Source organism: Phyllopteryx taeniolatus, chromosome 16 (genome assembly GCF_024500385.1).
Source record: "Phyllopteryx taeniolatus isolate TA_2022b chromosome 16, UOR_Ptae_1.2, whole genome shotgun sequence".
Taxonomy (NCBI): Eukaryota; Metazoa; Chordata; class Actinopteri; order Syngnathiformes; family Syngnathidae; genus Phyllopteryx; species Phyllopteryx taeniolatus.
Window position 1 is genome coordinate 3,398,362 of NC_084517.1, and position 24,517 is coordinate 3,422,878.

Genomic DNA, 24,517 nt, shown 5'->3' on the forward strand with positions numbered 1-24,517 from the left:
ACCGGAAATGGCAAAAAAAAAGGAAATGCAGAGGAAACTCCACTCTGTGGTGTCCTATCCAATACCAGCTGTGGCGACACCCCCGACGTGGAGAAGAACTGCAACACACTTTCAAAACAGCGCGCGTGGATTGCGTTCGAAAGTTTTATCTTTGGGGTGACCAAGGCTATTTCAGGGGGTCCCAGACTATGACAGTGAATTTGTTTCTCGACCAATGAATTGCAATCCGAGTCTCAAAATGTTGCAATGTACATACTAAGCACACAGAAGATGAGGTTTGTACTCAAATTTATTTCACAAAGAAATAGCCCAGTAATACAAAAGCCTATATGCACTGTTGAAAACATGAAAATAGTTCACGTGTGTGTGTACATAACAAATACGAAATAAAAAGGCACACTTTTTATGAAGTAAATAAAAAGGCAGACTTCCTTTTTGTAGTTGAAAAAGGCAAGCTTCTTGAATCAAATATAATAAAACGGACAAAATACTTAAATAAAAAGGCAGAATTCACTTGAACTACAGTTAGGCTATACCTATTTTAAACAAGCTAAACCGGTGATACTGGTGAAATTGCAGAAATCAAACTCTGAAATATAAAGGCAGAACTACAGCATTAACTTGAACTACAGCATTTATGCTTTTTAAACAAGTTACACTTGTGATGCTCATTAACAGCACTTTTGTGATGCCCTCAACTCCTGTGAAGTTTGTCTTAAATGTGTTTTCAGCTGGCCGGTTGTGCAGTACAGTACCTTCCGCATGAAATAAGATGGTGCCTCGAAGATGGGGGGGGGGGGGGGAAGCAACAACAATACTTTAGACACTGTAGCGGTGTCGGCTTTAAAGCTTTTATACAAACATATCAGGATACCAACAGTTTAGAGACAGAACAAAGGGCAAAACGTTAAGGATAATCCCGCACCCGGTTAGATTTCATGTAAACCACAGGTGACAAACTGGTGGCCCGGGGGCCAGATCCGGCCCGCCACTTCATTTTATGTGGCCCGCGAGAGTGTGCATCGACTTTGTGTTTCTTGCTAAAATACCAAAATTCCAAATTAGGTTCACTTTTAAAAATATTGAGATAATGCAAACTTTTTTTTTTTTTTTTTTTTTTTACCAACACGACTTTTAAAATGAAATTGATTCATACTGTAGTTGAACAGTTTTTACTGGCTTTTGATTTCAAAACTAATTATCCATAAATTTGCATATATGTAATATGAGGCAATCATGCATTCATATGAGATGCTGTCCTCCTCCTGCTTTTCTTAAATCCACTTCTACTTTTCTGTTCCATTTATCTGCTAATCCTATGTTCCTTTCCTCTTCATTTTCTTATCTTCTCTACAATTCTCTCTTTTTCTGTTTTGTTTCACTCCTCTTAATGCACACAGTAGAGCTGTCCAAATAATGATTATGATTTGAATATTTAAATGTGGGCGCGGACAGCGAGACGTCAGCTACTCCAACATGTGCGCTCATTTCCACGTTGATGGGAATGTACGAAGGAAATGTGCTTGGATTCACGTGTACGCACAGATCCATACATCTGGATATTTTTGCGCGCACGACTTTTTTCTGGATTTGAGCGTACGCCATGTTTCAGTAGGAAATCCACGCAAGTCTTTCTACATGAGGCCCCAGATGTATGAATCTGTGCGTACGCATGATTCCAATCAACATGGAAATGAGCGCACATGTTGGAAGAGCGACCCCTCCCTCTCCACATTTAAAGAAGCAAATCATATTTAAATGAACTCTTCTCCTTAAAAAATAATAACTAACAGATTTTAATCATATGTAACCAATGTAAATGTTCAAATTAAACTCAAATGATTATTTTTTACAGTGCTGGCGTCACTGGTGTCACTGACGCGGAGGATTTGTCCCACGTTCCTGGCATCTCCTCCGCCATCCCCAGCGTCCGCCCGACTGGTTGTGTCCTCACCCATGCGGTGCTGGTGTCACGAGATTGTGAGGGCTATAGGCGGCATAAATGATTGCCTTCATCAATTAATAGGGGTCTTCAAAAACAAAAAACAAAACAAAAAGTGATTCATTAAATACACTGGTTAACAAGTGAATTCTGAGTCCTTGCCTCGTTTACATTGCTGAAATCAAATGTTGCCGAGCATTACTTAAGTCATCAATGCAAATTGTTTGTGTCTCTGATATGCAGATTTATTATAACGGTTTCCCATCATCACCGCGAAGTGACCCCAAAGTGAAGCCAACAGCTGCAGAAATGTGCGTCCGCCAACCATGAAGTTGCCGTGACGCACCGCACATTTCCACGGTCATTTCACTCTTGGTACATCTGAACTTTGCCGTGAAAAAGAACGGACGCCACGTTTTTGTGCGTAGGCAAGCTATTTTATATTTGCCTGACTGACAGAGGGGGCTGTGATAAAAAGTGAAGAGTCACAAAATGCATATTTTCCATTATAGGCATGAGGTTGCCCTTTTGCTCGAGCCCAGACTACCATGAAAACGCCAGATCTCGTTCGATCTCTGAAGCTAAGAATCACAAAATGCTTCTCCATTTCAGGCATGAGGTATCCTATAAAGCAGTCGTCCATGTTGTTGTTTTTTTGTTTCTGATCCCTTTTTGTTTGCGACTTTTGCCTCCTCCCAGCTTTCCCGCTGTGGAGGAGTGTTTTTTTGTTCTCTCCCCTTCAGGACAAATTTGTTGCTGATCAGGACAGGCTAAAGGACAAGAGGCAGGACAACGGCATGGATCTGGGGCGAGGAAAAGGTTTGACGGATTGCAGTAGTATACGGAATAAGAGCGTACAGACGACAAGGTATGAGACAGATTTGACTTTGGTTCTTGAACTTATGCCAATGATGTTCATTAAGGGAACAGCTGGAGTACGTGGGAGCATTAAAGCATGCAGAGTAATTACAAAAGACAAATGTGAAATGACTGGTAATTCTGTTCACGCCAAGGAAAGACTGTTGGATGGATTCCGCATTGGGAAGACCAGGGTTCACGGCAGCGCAATTGCTAAGGATGAGCTGGTCGTCTCTTTTTTGGGCCTGCCAGCTTGCTTGGAGGATCGCGATATCCTGGAGAAACTCCAGGCCTGGGGGGGGGGGGGTCTCAGCGGTCTCAGAGGTGAGGAGGAGAATAAGGCCGGGGACGGACATCGCAGACGGGACGAGGCTTGTGAAGGAGTACCCGGAGTACTTCCGAGTTATTTACGACCGGCACGTGTAGGAAGTGTGGTGTCCAGGGGCATCGTGCGCGTTAGTGTCCTGTGCCGGCGTCACAAAAGTGCGCTACATGCAGGCAACACATTCATTATGGTCTGTGAAAAGGGGGACCCAAATGAGGAGACAGAGGGGATGCCTAGCGCTCAAGTCTGCTGCTGCAACGCCCTCCATCCTCCCAGATGAGGTAAGTTTAATAGTGGAGGCGCCTGTGAAGGAGTGAGCTGGAGGGGGTGGTCCTCGTCCTGCTATCAACGGCGCCCAGGAGAAGTGAACCCTATCCCTGGGGCCTTGGTGACAGAGGCTGAAACCTGAGAGGGGGTGAGCGCTGGGCTGTCTCCACTCTCTGCCCCTGAACAGGAGCCGGGCGACTGCTGAGTTTTTATGTCCTGAGCGGGGGAGGAAACAAGTACGATCTTTAGTTTTTCCTCAAGGTACAGATACCTTGTAGGCCTGTGGGGGAAGAAGCTCGGACTGTGCATGCAGGAAGGGATGTCTCGACCGACCAGTTGGCACGTGTCGCAGCGACAACTCCCTTTTGCATTAGCCTTAAAGACATTGCGATAAAAAGGGAAGAATTACGAAATACATTTTTCCCAAGGCATTTAGGTGATGTGGTCACCTGTAACGTTTTAGGCCTCCTGGACAGTTGTAAATTGTAGCATCAGTCATAGTTCCAAGGGATTTACTCCAAAATAGTAGTGATCATAGATTTGGTTTGGTCATGAGACATAGACAATTTGCTCATTTTTTTATTGTACAGTCACAAAATGTCCTCATTTTTATACATTTCTAAGTAAACTAACACTTACTGGAATGGTGTTATTCATGAAAAGCCATTATCTCAGAGACCATTTTCAAACTGCAGGTTGAACAAAAGTGGAACTGTAAAGATCTACTGTCGGGTTCTTTGATGGGATGGATGGGACTTGAGAAACCATTTAAAAGTATTTGATCAATGACCCCCATGACCTCCCTGAAGTGATATGTCCAAATGGCAGCTGAGACAACAGGCTATTAGTGTTCGGGTTCAAAAGGAATCAACGTGCAAAACATTTAAATACATATATGCATGATTGATTAGCTTATTTGAACAAATGGAATGTGATGAATTACACCCAATCAGGCAATTAACAACAACAACAAAAAAGGCATACATTGATATTAATGCTATGTTAGCGTTTGTATTCACACACAACTTTCAAAAGACTTTCACCACTAACCACGTTTTTTTAAAGCGATTAAAACGGATACACCAGTGAATCCGTACAGATATGCGTTACTCTTAAACAAAGCATTTAAAAAGGTTCTAAAGATTCTTTCTATGCGTTTTGCACAATATACTGCATTGGTGGTGCATGCCGACCCGATTAATGGCCGCATGACTCATGAACCATTATTCCATTTTAGTGCACACTTTAGTCTAAATGTAAATATTAAGCTGGACATTGATTGCTGCCAAAGCACAGGGACCCACAGCAAAAAGTGCAACTTAATTAATCCAGGGAAAACACGGAAAGAGGACTTTAGCTACCCCTTAGCATTATAGAACAGAACACACCAAGTGTTCCAAGAGTCTCAGGTTACACACAGATAATAGCAAGAGATGCGCAACTTCGTACAAATGAAAATAAAACATAAGATTTACAACTTTCCATGGTGTAGCTGAGAAAGTTTGGAAACATCCTGTTGGTTAGTCCGATGGCAATTCAGGAGAATGAAGTGAAATCTGGGGGTGATTGATGCAAAATACCAGAACATTTTTGATTTTGTCAAAAGACATGCAGCAAACTAAAATGAGTACTGTGTAAAAAAATTTAACCGAGATTAAGCTTCAAAATATGTGTATGGGTTTCCTGTAATAGACTAACCTGCCAATTTGCAAATTGTTTCGTTTTTGGTCCAGTTTGTACCCATGAATTGCTGTAAAATTCCTATAATTCTCATGGAAAGTTAGCCATTTTGAAAATGTCCCAAATTTTGCAACCGCTACAAGCGAGGGAATACATTAACCTTTAAACTCATGTCTGCCAATGGAAATTAAAATAACTCCATAATATATTTCCCTTTCCACTATGCATTTCCCTTTCCGTTATTTTCACCTGAGTCCAGAGATTAGCATTCACCACCAAAGATGATAAATAGACGAAACATTGCTTGAACATAAAAAAAAAAAAAAAATAGCTTTCAAACAAAAAAAAAATTAACCATACATTCATGGAGAGGTATTAGTCAGTATTGTGAAATGCAAAACACATCAGAGGAATGTCGACCCGCTGCAAAGCCCGACAGGGAACTGGCAAACCCGTCTGCCGCTTCTAACTGGCGCCTTCTGACGACCATGCAACACTGACTGGCTTATGAATATCTACAAATAAATAAGAGCATGTCCTTCACACTTGTGGTTTGTTTGGGTCTGATGTTGACTGATTAGAAAGGTCTGTAGTTCCAGAAACTGGAGAAGACAGATATCTGCAGGTACAGGAGGACAATCTGTTAGTCACACCTCTCGGTTTGTCCATAAATTAAACACATCATATTGAAACTCATGTTGTATAGGCTCACTACATACACTATATTGCCAAAGGTATTCGCTCACCCATTCAAATAATCGGAATCGGGTGTTCCAATCATGGCCACAGGTGTATAAAAAATCAAGCACCCGGGCATGCAGACTTGTTTTTACAAACATTTGTGAAATAATTGGTCAGTCTCATGAGCTCAGTGAATTCCAGTGTGGAACTGCGATAGAATGTCACCTGTGCACGAGTCCAATTGTGAAATTTACTCACTCCTAAATATTCCCCAGTCGACTCTCAGCTTTATGATTAGAGCGTGGAAGGGTTTGGGAATGACAGCAACTCGGACACAAATTACCACTTTGGATACCACTGGCGAAGTGGTAACCGACTTTCTGCCGAGTCAGTCGCCACAGACCTCCAAACTTCATGTTGCCTTCAGATTAGCTCAAGAACAGTGCACAGAGAGCTTCATGGAATGGGTTCCCATGGCCGAGCAGCTGCATCCGAGCCATGCATCACCAATCCCTAGCTATATGCATTCACTACACGCTCATTCTACCAATCTCACATCACAAGTCAGTTTCCTTTGCCAATGTTCGTATGTACTTTGTTTGTTTTGTGTTTTTCTGTCTTCTTTCCCTAAAGATTCCCCAAGTTAGATCATAAGATTTTCCATAAAATTCACTACCTGCATTGTTGTGTGTTTTTGAGTTGAGGAAAAAAAAAAACCTCTGGACGTCTAGAACTCTTAAAGTTTCCTAAAGTGTAGCAACCTTCAGATTACGAGACTGATAAAAAGGTTTCTCGTTGTTTTCCCTAAATTTTATCCACATAAAAAGCGACGTGGTGCCCCTCTTATATATAAAATAGCTTGATTTATAACGCTGCAATTTAAAATTACGATAAACCGAAAGTGACCCTAAATTAATTACATTTTTATTTAACCCAAATACGCGACACTGGTGTGGACGAACTTAACTGGCCTGCACAGAGTCCTGACCTTAACCCGATAGAACACCTTTGGGGTGAATTAGAGTGGGGACTGAAAGCCAGGACTTCTCGTCCAGCATCAATGTATGACCTCACAAATGTGTTTCAGGAAGAATGGTCAGAAATTCCCATTAAAAACACTCCTAAACCTTGTGGAGAGTTGACGCTGGTATAGCTGCAAAGGGTGGACTGACGTTAAATTGAACCCTATGGATTAGGAATGGGATGTCACAATTCACATGTGAGTCAAGGCAGGTGAGCGAATACTTTTGGCAATATAGTGTAGCTACCAACAATTCAACTGGCAGAAAAATTCAAAATAAAGTTCATCTGATTCCCTGGGCATTTGTCAACTTTTTACAACATTTTGTCCCACAATGAGGTTTGGTGACATCTTGGTTAGGGCTCTTTTTGTTGTAGTTTGAAACGGGAGATCAGTTGAGGGTCAAATACTGTACCCGTCAGCACAAAACCTTTGGAAATAATGAAATTCTGAATCCACTTTTACAGCATGATATTGATGGCAACACTAACTTGGGGTTGTTTTACAGGAGCTGGGCTTGGTCCCGAATGCCTACATCAGATTACAGGATTTAAGCTTCAATGTTGGCCAGATTAGGTGTCGCGGGGAATTTCCCAGACCTATCATCACTCCGTCGCTTAACACATTTAAGATTAACATCCGTAAACTAATTGGGTAATTGTAGGCGCGTTTCCTAATTAATACAAAATGTACTAGCGGATCAGCTCGTCGGCGATGTTACGTGTGCTTCCGCTGGGACCACAACCAGGGCCATGACCCGCAGGATCTCAACGCGAAAATACAAAAGACCAGTGCAACAAATACGACGCAGGCTGATCCAAAATAAAAGATTGGCTAAAGTGACGAAATGGATAGATGCTATGATATATGATGATGACACTGCCTTGACAGGTAATTGCACATCAGTAACATTCGGGTTGATCAAAGACACTTTAAATAGTGTGTGTTGACTCCCATTTAACATGAATTCCAATGAGATTGGTAAATGCTGAACACAGCCATATTCCCAATTATAAGAGGGTGTGAAAACTTGTTCAACCACATTGTATCAGTTATTTTTACTCCCCCCTTGAAATGTTTTTTTTTTGCCAATTGAGTTGTACAAGTTATAGATCACATTAATGACCGAAAAAGTTTGGAAATGATTTAGATTTGTCTTGGTCTCATTTTTTACATCACAAATAGCTGGTATTTGAATAGGGGTGTGGACGTTTTATATGCAGTGTATGTGAAGTACAGTATAACATAGTAGCGGCTATGTGAGGTATATCATGTTTTTTAGGCGTAAACTGAATAGCGAATGCTCACAATAAGAGACACACACCTTGTCTTTGAGCTGCTGACAGAGCTGCAGTGAGATGGTGAAAAACACCAGTGTATCATTTAGCCAAGGGACGACACACTCCACCTTGTGGACATGGCTCACCTCAAACCGGTTGTTGTTGAGTTCACTGTGGAGGGAGGAAGAAGCAACACAGAAGATTAATTCACAATAAATACATTACAAATTACCGTAATTTCTCATGTATAATGCGCACCCATGTATAATACGCACCCCCAAAGTTGACCTCAAAATTCTGGAAAACCCTTCTACCCATGTATAATGCATTTTTACAATGCATGATTTTGCTTCTACCCATATGATTAAAACAAAGTATGTCATATTGGAACGAACGTGTAGGCTACACCTTTTTCATAACCTATAGGGGGCTGTGGCATATTGGAATGAAAGTGTACAGCTTTTTCCTAACCTCTAGATGGCGGCATACATTTATAAAATGTGAAACTTTTTTTTTTTTTTTGTTTTGTTTTTTATTTCCCTCAGAAGCCAGCCAAATTCTGCCTGGCTTCTGTCCATATAACGCGAATCACACACAAAGCACCTCCCACTGGCCAGGAGGTGAATCAAGTCAGAGGATTTACAGAATTGGTATTGAATTGGGGTTGGAAGTATTGCACAGACATGCAAACACCAAGGGATGAAAAAGGTGACCGAAAAAATTATATTTTTCCTTTACGCAGAAAAACATTTATTTACACCGCTCAAGTACATGTTCATATACAAATTTAAGATTAAAATTAAAATTGCCTCATTTCTTTGCTTTTTTTGCTTTGGGCTCCAACTTGAGCCAGGCCCATCTCCACCTGCCTGCTTCAAACTGTGCCATATGAACAGCATCATCCTCTTTATGCACTCTCATTCTGTAAAATAATTGACTAAAATCATTGTCTGTTTCACTTCATTTTTCACTATTACCAAATTCAAAGGCTAATCCCAAATGCATCCTCAAGGAAAATATTAAGTATAATATTTTTCAGTTTTTATTGGCCATTTGTGAATTTGAAGTTAGTTCATTCTGTGTTGTGACATAATCCCTAACATCGCTCCCTAACATTTACCATTAACATCCGTAAGCTAATTAGATAATTGAAGGCGCGTTTCCTAATTAATACAAAATGTACTAGCGGATCAGCTCTTGTCGCCGATGTTACGTGTGCGTCGCGGTTCTGCTGGGACCACAACCAGGGCCACGACCCGCAGCACCTCAAGGCGAAAATACAACAGACCAGTGCAACAAATACGACACGGGCTGATCTGATGAGCAAAAATGTTGCTTAAACTTAAGAGTAGCAATAGAGGATGTCCGCTCCAGAGGTGGGTAGAGCAGCCAAATATTGTACTCAAGTAAGAGTACGGTTACTTGACAATAATGTGACTACTCAAAAAGAAGTCCTCCAAAAAAATACTTGAGTAAGAGTAAAAAGTACACATAAATAAATAATCAAGTACTGAGTAAATGGCACACGAAAAGAAAAAAACATTTGCAATTTGTGTGTGTGTCTGTGTTTTCTCAAGTAATAAGTGAGCTGAAATATCCACGCTTGATAATAATTGATAAATAAAAGAAGCGACCGATATTTAGATCATAGTAACGGAGCAAAAGTACCGTTACCGCTAGATGCCAGCGTTCAAGGAGTACGAAACAGCCTATGACGACAGAATGGAATGACTTGCTACAAGATACAACAGACAAACTGATAGGTTTCATCTTACAACATGGCCCCAGGATTGTGCAGCACAGAGCTTCCAGATGGCTTGAAATTCTATCAGGAGGCAAGAACATACAAGCACAACAACCAACATTATAGTTTACACAACTTCATGTGGTAGAGTGATTAAATGCATCATGTGTTCAAACCTTGGTGGTATTTGGCGGCAGCACGTGAAGCTGGTAGACTGTGAGACACAGTTTGCTTAAGTTGATGTAAAAATTCACCATCACATCACCAGGCATGGGAGGAGTGAACATTTTCTGATGAAAAGGGTATCTTGTTAGGGGCTGTTTATCTTGTGCTTCATGGAAAACAATTGCACATTGTAGAGGCAAACATATTTGGCATTCTGTTTTCAGTCAATTAGGATTACCAAAATAATTTCAATTTGCTAAATGCCAGAAGGATTTTTTTTCCCCCAGACAATTTTTCATTACCTTCTTCAAAGTCTTAAGTTTATATATAGTAAGATCACTATGCCTTTAACAATTTGTGAAAACCCAGATGATCTCATGTCTTTGGAAGCTTCTGATAGGTTAATTGACAATATTTGAGTTAATTAGACACACACCAGTGCATGTATTTGAACTCGGCCCACCTGAAACACACCGATTCCTTTTGTAACATCATGGAAAAGTCAAAAGAAATCAGCCAAGATATCAGTAAGAGAACTCTGGACAAGTCTGGTTCCTCCTTGGGTGCAATTTCCAGATGCCTGAAGGTGCCAAGTTCATCTGCTCAAACAATTATACGCAAGTATAACTGTGTCTATATATAAAGTGTATGTAAACATCTGGTTTCAACTATACTTAAATTATTAGAATATATATAATATGCACTGAGGAGGAAAATAAGTTATTATAAAGACAATATAAGAGACACTGCAGATGGCCGCTGTGCCATCTGCTATCACATGAATGTGAAGACAAAGCCCCATTTTTGTTGTACTGCCCCTTTACACAGATCAGTCGTCCTGGTCCCTTTACAGAAAAACAGCCCCAAAGCATGATGTTTCCACCCCCGTGCTTCACATTAGGTCTGATGTTCTTTGGATGCAACTCAGCATTCTTTCTCCTCCAAACACGACAAGTTGAGTTTTTACCAAAAAGTTATATTTTGGGTTCATCTGACTCTATGACATTCTCCCAATCCTCTTCTGGACCATCCAAATGCTCTCTACCAAACTTTAGACGGGCCTGGACATGTACTGGCTTAAGCAGGGGGACGCTTCTGGCACTGCAGGATTTGAGTCCCTGGCGGCATAGTGTGTTACTGATGGTAGCCTTTGTTCCTTTGGTCCCAGCTTTCTGCAGGTCATTCACAAAGTCCCACAGTGTGGTTCTGGGATTTTTGTTCACCGTTCTTGTGATCATTTTGACCCCACGGGGTGAGATATTGAGTGGAGGCCCAGATCGAGGGAGAAGATCAGTGGTCTTGTATGGCTTCCATTTTCTAATAATTGCTCCCACAGTTGATTTCTTCACACCAAGCTGCAAACCGATTGCATATTCAGTCTTCACAGTCTGGTGCAGGTCTACAATTTAGTTTCTGGTGTCCTTTGACAGCTCTTTAGACTTGAGCATAGTGGAGTTTGGAGTGTGACTGTTTGAGGTTGTGGACAGGTGTCTTTTATACTGATAACGAGTTCAAACAGGTGCAATTAGTACAGGTAACGAGTGGAGGACAGAGAAGCCTCTTAAAGAGGGAGTTACAGGTCTGTGAGAAATCTGCCAGAAATCTTCCTTGTTTGTAAGTGATCACCATCATTTGCTAACAAATTCTTTAAAAATCAGACAATGTGATTTTCTGGATTTTTTTCCCCACTCATTTTGTCTCTCATAGGTGAGTACACCTATGTGATGCATACTCTGTATCGGTCTGTCGTGGTAAACAAGGAGCTGGGTAAATGGCCAATCTCTCAATTTACCGGACAACCTACAATCCTATCCTCATCTATAGCCACGAGCTGTCGGTAGAGACCCAAGGAACAAGAGCATATGGAAGTGGCCGTAATGAGTCGCTCTCTGTCTCGCTCTGGGTAGAACCACTGAGGGAGGAGCCAGAATTCAGATAAGATGGCTAAGGCATCTGGTCAGGATTCCTCCTGGCCACCTCCCTTGAAAGGTGTTTTCAGCACATCCCACTGAGAAGAACCAGGACACACTGGAGAGACTACATCTATCAGCTGGCATGGGAACGCCTCAAGATCCCCAAGGAAGAGCTGGACGAAGTGGCTAGAGAAACCCAAGTCTGGATTTCCCTGCTTAGGCTACTGCCGCTGCTACCCGACCCCGGATAAGTAGAAGAGGATGGATGGATGTATTATGATTATTGTTAATATTAGTAGCAGCCTCAATTCATAATTACAATTAAGCTTGAGGACACCATGAGAGAGATAATAAATAGTTTGTACCATCAGCCCACTGGTGGCCAATTCAGGCAGTGTCATTGACGCTGGGGTGGTGAGGCGGTTTCGTGCGCGTATTAGCTGGAGCATCACAGCATCCATTAACTACAACAACAACAGAAAAGTGAGGTTAGTATCACCACATAATGCATGATACATTGATACGTTGTTATTGACGGAAAACCTTGTTAACTTCTGCCCCTGTCTTGAAGTCATAGTTCTCATCATGGCTGCTCAGCAACTGAAGCGCTTGAGTCACATGGTTTCTTGCATCCTGGATCTAACAGAAGACATGCAAAAAGTGGAGAGGGATTTTTGTTATGTGGGAATAAGCTGTACTACCTGGAGAAAAACAATGCAAACACAGGGAGAACATGCAAACTCCACACAGGCAGGCCAAGAAGAACAAAGAAGGATGTTTTACTGAATTTTCATGTTCAGTGTTGCCTTTGGGCATATAATTATCTGGCTACTGATTCTTTACTCTCGTTGAGTTTTAACACAACCAGAGTTTGACAGTTCACCCACACTTCTGAAATTAAGAGCTTTGTCCAAAAATCCCTGGTGTCTTCAAACATTCATCATTTTGCTTTGAAATAAAAAGGACTATCTGTTAGGATTTGATAATTTGTAGTACTTAATAATTATCCTGTGGAAACCTTATGACTCTAGCCATTTACTTGCAGGTGAAATCCAAATGAATTACTTGGCCAGATACTGTGTATGCCGACTACAAAGTATTTTGAAACCAAAAAAAAGTCTTGTTAGATCGTAGTGGGGGTGAGTACAAAAAAAAAGTGTTGGCGATCCCCGAACAAATGGCAGGTACAAAGAGAAATGTGACAACGACCAAGGGTGTCGAGCTGCCACTACGCGCTCCACAGCCAATGCTGAGTGGACCACCATGCGAAGCGTTCTTTCTTGATGGTTTTGGGTGGCAGCTGCTGGACTTACCCCATAGATTTCCCGGGCTGACAGGCTATATATACACCATTATGTGCCCGCAGGCCCCCACGTCACATAATGCTCTAATGCCTGTGTTATACACTCTTCTAACTACAGCATGTTGAGCTTTTTCTGGATGTATGCAAATGCTGTTACACGAGTCTACAATGCTTTCTGCTTTGTGTACTTTGACAATAACGCTGTCTTTAGAAAGCGCTTCAGGAGCGTAACTACAGTATGAAACCGGAAGCTTGCTGCATCTAAAAAAAAAAAAGCCACAGCTATGACCAGGACTCTATGAACACTTACGATAATTTAAACATCTTCGAAAACAATCTTGGCATTTTCCCATGGGTGAGGTGGCAGTGGAATAAAACTTGTCTGACTGATTGTCCATGTTGCTCGACCTGTTCATTTAAGAGACATTGAGGACAATGTCATCAGAGCTGTTAGTTTCAAATGACAGTTTGACGTCTCCAAGAGCAATGTTCAGCAAATACATTAATATGAGATCAACCAAAATTTATAAGCAAACAATTTTTTATGACATACTCAAATTGATACAACTTATTATTATAATATTTAATATTTTTGTACAAGTAGTTTCATTAAAAAAGTTAAACTAAACAGATTCATTTCACACTGGTTGACATATTTATAGCTTGCAGCTAACCAAAACCCCAAATTCACTCCCTGAATTTTTACAAGCAAAAAAAATACAGTAAGAGCACTACTACTACTACTACATCTGAAAGAAAATCTGATTTTATGCATTTTTTGTTTTGTTTTTTAGTAAATACCCAAAATGTGCAACTTTGCTGGGAGCAAAACAGTGGAATGATGTTACTTGAGCCATGTAGACTGGTGGTACCTAGAGATACAACACAAAATTTTAACGGTCTCGTAATTTACAAAACCAACTTTTTTCTAGTATTTGGGATGTAATATTGGGTCTATGATGCCTCAGTGAACATGAAATATGAATTAAAATCGTCCAAGAATTCCTGAGTTCTAGACGTTTTTCTGCTGAGAGGCCTGAAATCAGGTCAGTCGAATTTCTCCAGCTTATCTACGTCACTAGCGAAGATCTCCACTTATCTCTCAAATCCGAGCCAGTGCTGTCAACATAAACACGTACTCTTAACAAGTAGTGAGGTTTGGGTCTTCTACATGGAGGCAACCAATCAGAAGAAAAAAGCCGATACAAACCTGGGTCAAACAGAAGTCAGAGGGGCCTTTTCTGGACATTTGTATGACAAAACCAAGGTGTTTTGTAAATGAAATTGACACTTATATGCTCAGTCCATGTTAGCGATTCACTCTGTGGAGGTCTAATAGCCAAAATATGGGAGCTTTAATCAGTGGACAAGAGATCCATGTGTGAGTGAGAGAGTGAGAGAGAGAGAGAGAGAGAGAGAAACAACATTTACAGGCACAGCATGCAAATGTATTACAGTGTGTGTGTGTGTGTGTGTGCATCAGAATTTTGGCTTGAATACACTTGGTAGGTGTGAATGTGAGTGCTTGTCTGTTTATATGTGCCCTGCGATTGGCTGGCGACCAGTTCAGGGTGTACTCGGCCTCTTGCCCGAAGATAGCTGGGATAGGCTATAGCACGCCCGCGACCCTAGCGACGATAAGCGGTACAGAAAAAGGATGGATATCTTTACATTCTCTACTATTGTGTTTTCATTACTATTTTACACAGAACATTTGCTTGATGATTACACTTCACAAAACAAGTTAATATCGTTGCGTTCTCGTCTACTGTGTTTTTATAACTATTTAAAAATATACTGCTAATTTTCTTAATTAAAAAAACGTAAAATAAATATTGTGGTGACGTTTGGCGGACTCGAACGGATTAATTGCATTTCCAGGAATTTTAATCGAGAAATCTGTTTTGAGTGCATTGCGATAAGAGCTTGGTCAAAGAACAAATTAAACTCGTATCGCCAATACTTTTGAAACGTGAAGACATTGAGAAAAACAGTCGCTGAGCAATAAAAGGTTGCTAGTAATCTGGTAATGCCGGTACAATAATTTATTTTATTCTTTTTTGACAATGGTGCAAAAAGATGCAGAGGCCTCTAGCACTTAGAGCAGTTTGATTGACTAATATAGGAATACTCCGGTGCAATGACCATTGTGCAAAGGGCGCAGAGACTTCAAGGAAGACTTCAAGTTTAAAGTGACTAGTAGTGCGATAATCTGGGACACTGTCTATTGTGCAAATGTTGCAGATACTCCTTAGTCAGTGTGTAAGTGGTACAGATGCTACTCTGGCATGATTGGCCAGTATTGGTCAACAACAGATATGCAAATAGTGCAGCGTGTCGAGACTACTACAGTGAGAGCACGAGAAATGTCTAATTGGCCCGACAGAAATGTGACAACAAACTCAAGATAAAAAATTGGCAGCATGTTGCAATGGAATACATTAGCTGTTTAAAAAGTTGATGGTTATAACTAGAAGTTAGTTATAGTTGATCCGCTGTAGTTTAATCCAGCCAGACATACCTGCTGTAGTTTCCATTGCTTGTCCTCCCTGAACTGGAAGTGTAGCACTTGACTACTCTTTGCAACCTTCAGATTGATGTCCTTTTCAAAGTAAAAACAAACTATTAGGTGAAACAAACTGCTCTTTCATTTTCACAGACGGAGAAAACCGCTACTTTAAGAGCAGCTGACACTCACTGCCTGAGTCAGAGCCTCTCCCTGTAGTGTCAGCACTCCTTTCACCTGATCCATGCTGCAAAACAACAGGATTTTTTTGTTTTTTTAAATTTCAACACAAAAGCAACATCAGATATATTTGTTCACCATGACCTCCACAGACAGAATACTGTCCATAACACACGAATACTAATTAAGAGGAATTTTAGATGGCATTACGTTGAGCTGCCCAGGATGAAGTTTTCCTGTTTGAGCGGACTCTCCAGGCCTGGTGTGGGCATTGTGAAACGTCTGGAAGCCTCCTGTCAAGAGCAAAACCAAAACAAAATGGAGACATCAGGAGAGAGATATGGGTTGTAGATAAAAACACCCGGGCGGCACGGTGGACAACTGGTTAGCACATATGCCTCACAGTTCTGATGACCTTGGGTTCAAATCCAGCCTCTCCCCGTGCCTATGTGGGTTTTCTCCAGGTAACCCGGATTCCTCCCACCTCCCAAAAACATGCATGGTCGCTTAACTCCCCATTATTATTTGCACCCGTAGGTGTGAATGGGAGTGCGAATGGTTGTTTGTTTATATCTGCCCTGCAAACGGCTGGCGACCACTACAGGGTTTACCCCGCCTCTCGCCCAGAGTCAGCTGGGATAGGCTCCAGCACGCCCGTGACCCTAGTGAGGATAAGCGGTAGGGAAAATGGATGGATGGATAGAAACACCCACCGTAGGCCCAGTCCCCTTTTTTTCCTCAAACATTTACCAGAAAATGTACGTGGGGGTAACGTAGTCAATTTTTTTGATAGTTGTACTCAAAATTATTCAACCAACATTCCAAATCATATTTACAAAAGCAAAACACACAACCTGAGTTCATCTTGTTATGCTAACTGAACTGATGTCTCACAAGTCTTGCATGATGCCGATTCAAACTTGATTTGTGCAACATTAGAGTGACACGTTTTCCCCCAAATTGGGTAACTTGTTCAAAATAAGAGAAACTAAAGTCACCAGTTGGTATAATGCAAGTAAAAACTCTTTGTACCTGTTAATAAATGTTTTGTCCTTCAAAATCCCTTTTCTTGTTTTTGGTTTCCAATTTCAAGCGCAACACTGACGTAGTCAAATTCTGCCATTCTTGCATACAATGCCTAAAAAAAAACCTGCCAAGGCACCCTTATATGGGCAACAGTGTCGTAAACATAAACAAAGCTTTCCAAAGACAATTGCCCTCTATGACTACAGTCTCCAGAGTAATTTGTGCCATGAGATTGGATTTGCCTGCAAATGAATCAACTGTCCATCATACAAAAAGCCTTTAAAAACGTCTCTCAAAACAACAAGATCTTGGTATTAAATCTCTCTGTGCTGGATGAACTTTTCTAAAACAAGAGTACATCATGATCATGTGAAACTGCATCCTACAACTAGTGTATGCTGTAAGATGATGATTCTTAGGAGAAAAATGAGACCGTAGCAAAGGGAGGGGAAAAATATAATTAGAGAATGGTAGTTACTTCATGACTAATGACTCAAGTTTCTGTGATGATTTTTGTGATGTAATGTCTGCAATTAAGGCTGTTTTGGAGTTGCTGCACAGGAGATTTGTTGCAACGTATACTCTCAGTCTGTTAAGGAAAATGGGAGCGAGCAGCCACTCCCTCCAGCATGTTTTTAAGACCAGCAACTGGCTCTGGATAAGATGCAACGACAACTGGGCACCAAGATAACAACAGATGTACGGTGGCAGACTGGGGCGAATGCGCTGCAAATGGCCATATGCTGCAAATACAGGAATGTCGCAATAAACACACAAGCACATAAAACAACAGCAAAATAAAAATTCTGCAATCAAAAAACAAAAAGAACAATGAATGCTGGAATCACAGAAAACAACTGCAAAATAAAAAAAATTGACAAACACTGACACACACACACACACACACACACACGCACACATTCAGTGGGTACGGAAAGTTTCTTTATCGTAATTCTGGGCCGTTTGACGCAACCGTATGCAACACAATGTACCGGCATCCTTGGTCTTTTGGTTTTTCTTGCCGTCCACACACGTGGAATGCGCTGAGGACTTTGACCTCCTAGCTCAGTGTCGCCGTTGGAATGGAGCTCAAAAATGTTCGTGTCATATCTACCTATACTGTACATATCTGTGGTGCCTCTGGTCTCACAGGACTGGTCCTTCCTGGGGGTCGCGCCCCCTAGTGGCCTAATGGACTTCTGTAGTGCAGCGTGAACACTCTCGCAGTTGTTTTAGGATTTGTGTGGGGTTTTTTTTGTTTGCAGCATTTCTCTTGTAGTTGCTTTCAGAGTTGTGTTTTTTTTTTGTTTCCGCAGCATTTTCTATTGCTGTTGAGTTGACATTACTTATTATATACACATATATATATATATATATATATACACTTAGTAGTTATCGCTTTTTGTTTATATCATGTAAATAGCTCTTTGTATCAAAAATAAAAAGGCAGGATTGGCTCCTCAATTATTCTACAAAAGAGAAATTTCCACCACACTGTTGTTTTTTTGTGATTGCAGCATTTTTCTTTTGCTGCTGTTTTCTGTGATTGCAGCATTTTCATCTTGCACTGTTTTTCTTTTGAAAGTTGTTTTATGTCCTTGTGTGTTTTCGCCGTTTGCAGCACGTTTGTCCCTGTCGGCCACCGACAAGGGAAAAGTATGCCCTTGCCAATGCAGAATCCGTAGGGGCACAAAGAGGTTATGGCATTGAGAGGGGTGTACCTGGGATGCTGGGTACATTGTTGAGCCCCTTAGAGACGTGGGCTTCAATCAACAAAACCTCAATCAAGCAGGATGTCCACCTGATGACTCCTATGATTTACTTAAACTCCCTTTCACCATTCCATGCCTACAGCTATCTTCAAGAAATATGTACTTATCTAAAGTATTGAAAAATCTAGTCCTGTTAGCTTCACAAGTCACCCTAAAAATAATTGTTTCTACTTCCATTATGTCCTCTGGTTTAAGCCACAGGTGTCAAACTGGTGGCCCGGGTGGCAGATCCGGCCCGCCACATCATTTTATGTGGCCCGCGAAAACAAATCAAAATTGCTCATTGTGTTCTGGTGTCATACCATTGAGATATTTGCAAGCATTTTTTTTTGTTACCAATACCACTTTGAAAAGAGATGTAATAGTCGAAAAACATTTTTTTATAGGCTTCTGATTTCAAAACTGGTTATTCATCAATGTGTTGTGTATACTGTATGTAATTACAGGTAGGTAATCTTTCATTTATATGGGTTCACAGTTGTAGCGGCCCTCCAAGGGAAGTCATAACTACAATGTGGCCCGTGACAAAAAATTAGTTTGACACCTTTGGTTTAAGCGGTTTCTAAATTCAAACAAAATGTCGGTCAGCCAGCATCCCATCATGGACATATTTGGTTCCATTACTTACATATACTTTTTATTTCAGTCTTAAATATGTCAGTACCCACAGTCAGCCTTAAGATGAGATGAGAACGAACTTAACATTGTTAGCTTATCAACTCTTACCTTGAGAACATCCTGCAGCTGCTTAAGAACAGCGTGAACTTCTTCTTTAAGAAGCCAGTTGAACTCTTCCTCCTGGCATACATTTTATGAAACAAAAGGCAATGTGATCGATTCAACAACATCATCATCATCATCATCATACCATTGGTATTTGTCAGCAGAAACAATCACAAAGAGCACTGTTAGGGATGGATGAGCTATTGTTTTTTTTATCTTTGTGAAAGCAATCGTCATGTGGCAATGACATGACCAAGCCTGGAAAACAGATTAGTAGACTTCCCAAGTATGCTGCGCTAAGGCTAATAACGATGCATTAATGACATGATGGTTTGAAGCTGAATTTGCTAAAATTTTGTTTTCTTTATGGCTGGTGTCTTCAGACAAAAGTTAAAAATACATGTATATCCTTTATTAATAATATACAGTTAAATAATATTTCTTCGCCAAAGTAGATTGTTGTGATTTTTAGCTGTGCTGTTTTGAATTAAACTAAGTAGTAAAATTTGAGTGTATTTAAGCGGATATATAGTTGATTGAGTTCGATGACTAATTCTGATTGCCTTCTTTTGTAGCTTCAAGATTGGATGCGTGTTGATTTTAGACGTGTTGCTCCGTATTTCCACGCAATAAGTCGTATATGGCAGCAGTGTATATAATGACTTTTTATTTCAATTACTTTGCGTTTGTATTAATGAGTCACGACGAATAAAGACAATCATCTTTTTCTCCTTGGTAAGTTCTGATGCAAATACTGTAGGCGTCCCTAACAGTGACAGAAATACGATTTTAAAAATAATAATAATAATAATAAAAATGAAATAAATACATTTTAAAAAACGCCGACTCGGGTTATTGGCTGCTTGGCGTGTCGCATGTCGCACTTTTCACGGCGCCTCTCGCTCCATTCAACGGATTGTTAGATTCGGTCGGGCCCGCCGCAACGCAGAATTGCCACCGCAAACGTTGCCAATACAGCACCTGCCCGCTATCGCCATATGAGAGCCGACTACGTCCTCCAGGCGAGCCTGCCAACGTAGCAACGCATCACTCATTAGGGGCCAAACTGCTGCGACGTCGCAATTTAGGTTGAGACCGTGACTGCTAGCTTCCCAGCAGACAAGAAACAAGAAACATCAGCTTACCAGCACTGTTCTCTCCACTTGACTTGCCGCCGACATCTTTGGTAGCTCCGACAGAGATCTCTGATGGTTGAGCATTCTGAGCAGGAAACGAGAACAACCTTAAGACACGTATTTAAGTGTCCGCTCTCGTGTATATACGTTTGCCTCCTAGCATAGCAGATGAGCTGCTGCATTGATGGCCAGTGAGGACTCGCGGGTGTCAAGGGGGGGAAAACACACACACACGCGCACACAATACAAATGGGAAAAATGAACGCCTTGACTCACGACAACAGCACATAGCATAACTGTAACAAAGTGGAAACATTACAACAGGACATACCTACATGGATATACAGTTTACACCTGCATATCAATTGCGATTTGAACTTGATAAGGTTTACTAATTTACTTTATTCGACCTCTCTCCGGAAACAAGCTGTTGTTTTAAAGCTTACAATACAAAATAATTTATCTGTAAGAAAACTGTTCAATGAATCGGCACGACGTAAATGTCGGTAGTGAAATTGCGGAGAGCCGTGAATGCAACGTATCTTGGTCACTCGTTCGGAATTAAGTGACCCCGCCCACTGAGACTTATTAGGATGACTTCCGTAGTCGTCTTTGTCTTGTTATGAGTAGCATTTTTTTATTATTTAAATTGTGTCTGCATATTTATATATGGTTCATGCCAAGACTTCTAAAAACATAGATACATGCTTTTTTTTTGTCTTGCAGCATACAAGTTTTGTTTCTTGAGTAGTGATCTAAAGCTAAATTAAAAAAAAAAAAAAAAAAAATGGTAAGAGAGAACTTGTAATTCATTTATTTGAAGCTAATATATCCTCCAGAAAGGGCATGATACACCATATGTGAAGCAAAACAAGACAGGCAGTAAAATAAAGGCGAGAACTGAGCTAAGACTACTGTAGTTTGTATACATGCATCCCCTTCCACCACTAAACCCAGAAGTCCTCATATTCAAACATACAGCAGTTGTGGCCACTTAAGCACTTAAGCAGCACCAGTTGGGCCCGAACAGTACTGACGATTGGGTCCCACTGGTTGCTGATGTATTATGCTAAGATCATGCAACCAACCTCTCGCCAGTGAAGCAAAGTGTTCAGCCCATTCTGCAACCAAGTTAGGGAAGTCCCCAGGACACAGAAGCAAAGGAATTACTGGCACCCCGGCACACTGAAACTGCTGGGAGCCCAAGAACCCGTCCCATCTGGCGCAGCTATAGCACTCAGGCACAACATAAGTACCGGGCACATCGCCTGAGTATCCCCCCCCCCCCCCCCCCCCCCCCCCAATCCCAATTTTTGACTCACCCCGAATGCTGGTAACCCACATGACACAACTAGGTAGATCTTCAGTCATATGCAGTCATTTTCAGTTCCATGCCCATCTCATAAAAGTACAATAAAGTCTGTGTACAATAAATCCTGTTTTTAGTATTCTTGAGTTACATATTCACACCGAATCATAAAGTTGCAACATACAGTGTGTATGGAAAGTATTCTGACCGGAGCGAAAAACATGTTGCATCATTCCCAAAAAGACACATGGCTGTATTAGCTCAAAAGGGTGCTTCTACTAAATACTGAGCAAAGGGTCTGAACACTTATGGCTGTGTGATATTGCAGTTTCTCTTTTTTAATAAATCTGCAAAAATTTCAGCAAATTTTTTTTTCTGTCAATATGGGGTGCTGTCTACACTTTACATTTGAAAATGTCGAATGGATGTGTAGGCAGCCATTTGGTGCGTCCAGACTCTTCCGGCTATACTTGTGACTATTAATGAGAGCATTTTTTTTTAATTCTGTATGGAATAAATTCAATACAAGTAATTTAATCAGAGTACTGTGCTTATGACTCTGCATGTTTGGAGGTCTATCAATAAAAAAGGGCGCATGCATGCCATTCTCTACAATAACCGTCCATCTTTTCTCCACCACCGACTGGTTTCACAGACATTTGACACACTGGCATACAAACAAAACAAATTTAAAACTTACCATAATGACGTTATGATGATGTCATTGTGTTTACTGGGTGTCCTGCGCATGTTTCCCTTCAACAAGCCAGTCCCATCTAAAGAAAACTCCAAAGGCTTGTCTTTAAATGCCGGCCGGAAACCTGTTTGAAGCGGAGTCGTTCCTCACATTTGTAGGTGAACGTCATAAACAAAAGTAAAAAAAACTTAAAAGTCCGCTAGAGCTGATGTTCTCCACCAATAAGCATCACTTCTATCTAAAATGCTGTAATCACAGACTCACATGGAGAGCCTCTTTGATCAACTCAAGATAGCTTTTTGTTCAGTAGCTCTGTGCAAGTTGAGGACCCTCATTCAAAATGATTGAAATCACAAGCACCAATCAGTGGGTGAATTGTATATATTGGCCAACATTGGCATACTGCTGCTGTAGAAAAGTTCACACCCAAGGAGCAGCTCTGGGAGGTTATTTCTAGCATTCCGCAAAGAAATTGAAGCAAAAACTCTCCAAAAGCTCACAAACTAAATAGATCATGGTGTAGAGTTGTGAAGCTGCTTTCAAATATGCAGCCATATGTTAAAATGAAACTTGTCCTATGAAGCTATGATTTCTGTAAATGACCTAAAGATGCAAATGCAACAAATGATTATTTTCAGTTCTTGACAAGCTATACAATGTTTAGAAACTGTTGTAACAATTGGAACAGTGCATTCTAAATTTTGTAATTTATGGGTCAATGTTGAAATGTTTAACAGCTTAGAGGCACATTCTCTTTTCTCACCCCAAGCTTCAGCTTCACAGATACCATACTTGCTGGGAAAGTGGTGCGTGCTGTGGTAATGATGTGTACCGCAGGGTAAACAGATGTTATAGTGAAGGTAATTCGATTAGTTCTTTTATATTCTTTTCATAATAAATGTGGAGTCCAGTTCAAGTGCGGCGGCACGGTGGGCGACTGGTTAGAGCGTCAGCCTCACAGTTCTGAGGACCTGGGTTCAATCCCCGGCCCCGCCTGTGTGGAGTTTGCATGTTCTCCCCGTGCCTGCGTGGGTTTTCTCCGGGCACTCCGGTTTCCTCCCACATCCCAAAAACATGCATGAATTGGAGACTCTAAATTGCCCGTAGGCATGACTGTGAGTGCGAATGGTTGTTTGTTCCTATGTGCCCTGCGATTGGCTGGCAACCAGTTCAGGGTGTACCCCGCCTCCTGCCCGATGACAGCTGGGATAGGCTCCAGCACGCCCGCGACCCTAGTGAGGAGAAGCGGCTCAGAAAATGGATGGATGGATGGATAGTTCAAGTGCACTACACAAACAGCATTTACATGGAGCTCTGCATCCAACTGGTGTAAAGGCCACCATTTGAGGGAATAGTTTTCCAGTAGTGAGTGGTGTGGAACATCCAAGTGCTCTTTGGCAAACTTCAAACATACAGCAGTTTTTTTTTGTTTTTTAAAGACAGCAACAGCTTCCTCCTTGGGGTTTTCCCATGAACCCCATTCTTTTTTAATGTTTTACGTATGGTGGATTGTCATCAAAGATGTTGGCATTTTCCAATGATTTCTGTTTAATGTTTTATGTATGGTGGATTTGTCAACAGCGATATTGGCATTTGCCAATGATTTCTGTCAGTCTTCAGCTAATACTAAGGTTCAGCTAATACTAAGGTTCTTTTGAGCGAGGCATGGTACACATCAGGCAATGCTTCTAGACAGGAGAAGATTCTAACCTGGAGTGTGTTTTCTAGTGGCCAGAGCAGCTTTAAGCCACCCTTTCAATGTTGTCTCATTGATTGGACTCCAGGTTGGCTCACATCAGACTGATTAGCTCTTGTTTTCTTTTGTAAGAATCAGAATCAAAGAGAAAACAATTCTGTCAGTAATGAGGAGAGGATTTATTAAACAGCACAAAAGCCTTGATAATTCCACATGTACACAAAATCATAAATATCCCCAGTCTCCATAAATTGCCTTCTTCCTTAAACGGTTTCCAAATTATTGGCGTGTGA

General features: G+C 41.1%; 1 protein-coding gene across 4 annotated transcripts; it reads right to left on the minus strand.

The window, feature by feature from the left end:
• Nucleotides 1-3,955: 3,955 nt before the first annotated feature.
• Nucleotides 3,956-23,485, minus strand: rogdi (rogdi atypical leucine zipper). 4 transcript variants are annotated; one of them, XM_061749629.1, is made up of 12 exons: nt 22,532-23,485; nt 20,532-20,607; nt 19,390-19,461; nt 16,076-16,158; nt 15,878-15,932; nt 15,701-15,781; nt 12,420-12,515; nt 12,242-12,340; nt 9,975-10,088; nt 9,830-9,879; nt 8,099-8,225; nt 3,956-5,691 (listed from the first exon to the last, which is right to left on the minus strand). In XM_061749629.1, the coding sequence occupies exons 2-12, from the start codon at nt 20,604-20,606 to the stop codon at nt 5,650-5,652; spliced, it is 894 nt and encodes a 297-aa protein (XP_061605613.1). In that variant the 5' UTR covers nt 20,607; nt 22,532-23,485; the 3' UTR covers nt 3,956-5,649. The 4 variants fall into 4 exon arrangements, with proteins under 4 accessions (XP_061605613.1, XP_061605612.1, XP_061605611.1 ...); XM_061749628.1 differs by lacking the exon at nt 22,532-23,485 and adding an exon at nt 21,845-22,077; XM_061749627.1 differs by lacking the exon at nt 22,532-23,485 and adding an exon at nt 21,611-21,767.
• Nucleotides 23,486-24,517: the final 1,032 nt, after the last annotated feature.

What these genes read in the sequence shown, in the direction of transcription:
- rogdi (XM_061749629.1), bottom strand. Translation starts at nt 20,606, where the DNA reads ATGCTCAACCATCAGAGATCTCTGTCGGAGCTACCAAAGATGTCGGCG. An exon ending in TGGCCACCAGTGGGCTGATG is followed by an intron (nt 10,089 to 12,241) that starts GTACAAACTATT and finishes CCTTTTCATCAG; the next exon opens with AAAATGTTCACTCCTCCCAT. An exon ending in CACAATCCTGGGGCCATGTT is followed by an intron (nt 8,226 to 9,829) that starts GTAAGATGAAAC and finishes CTCCCTCCACAG; the next exon opens with TGAACTCAACAACAACCGGT.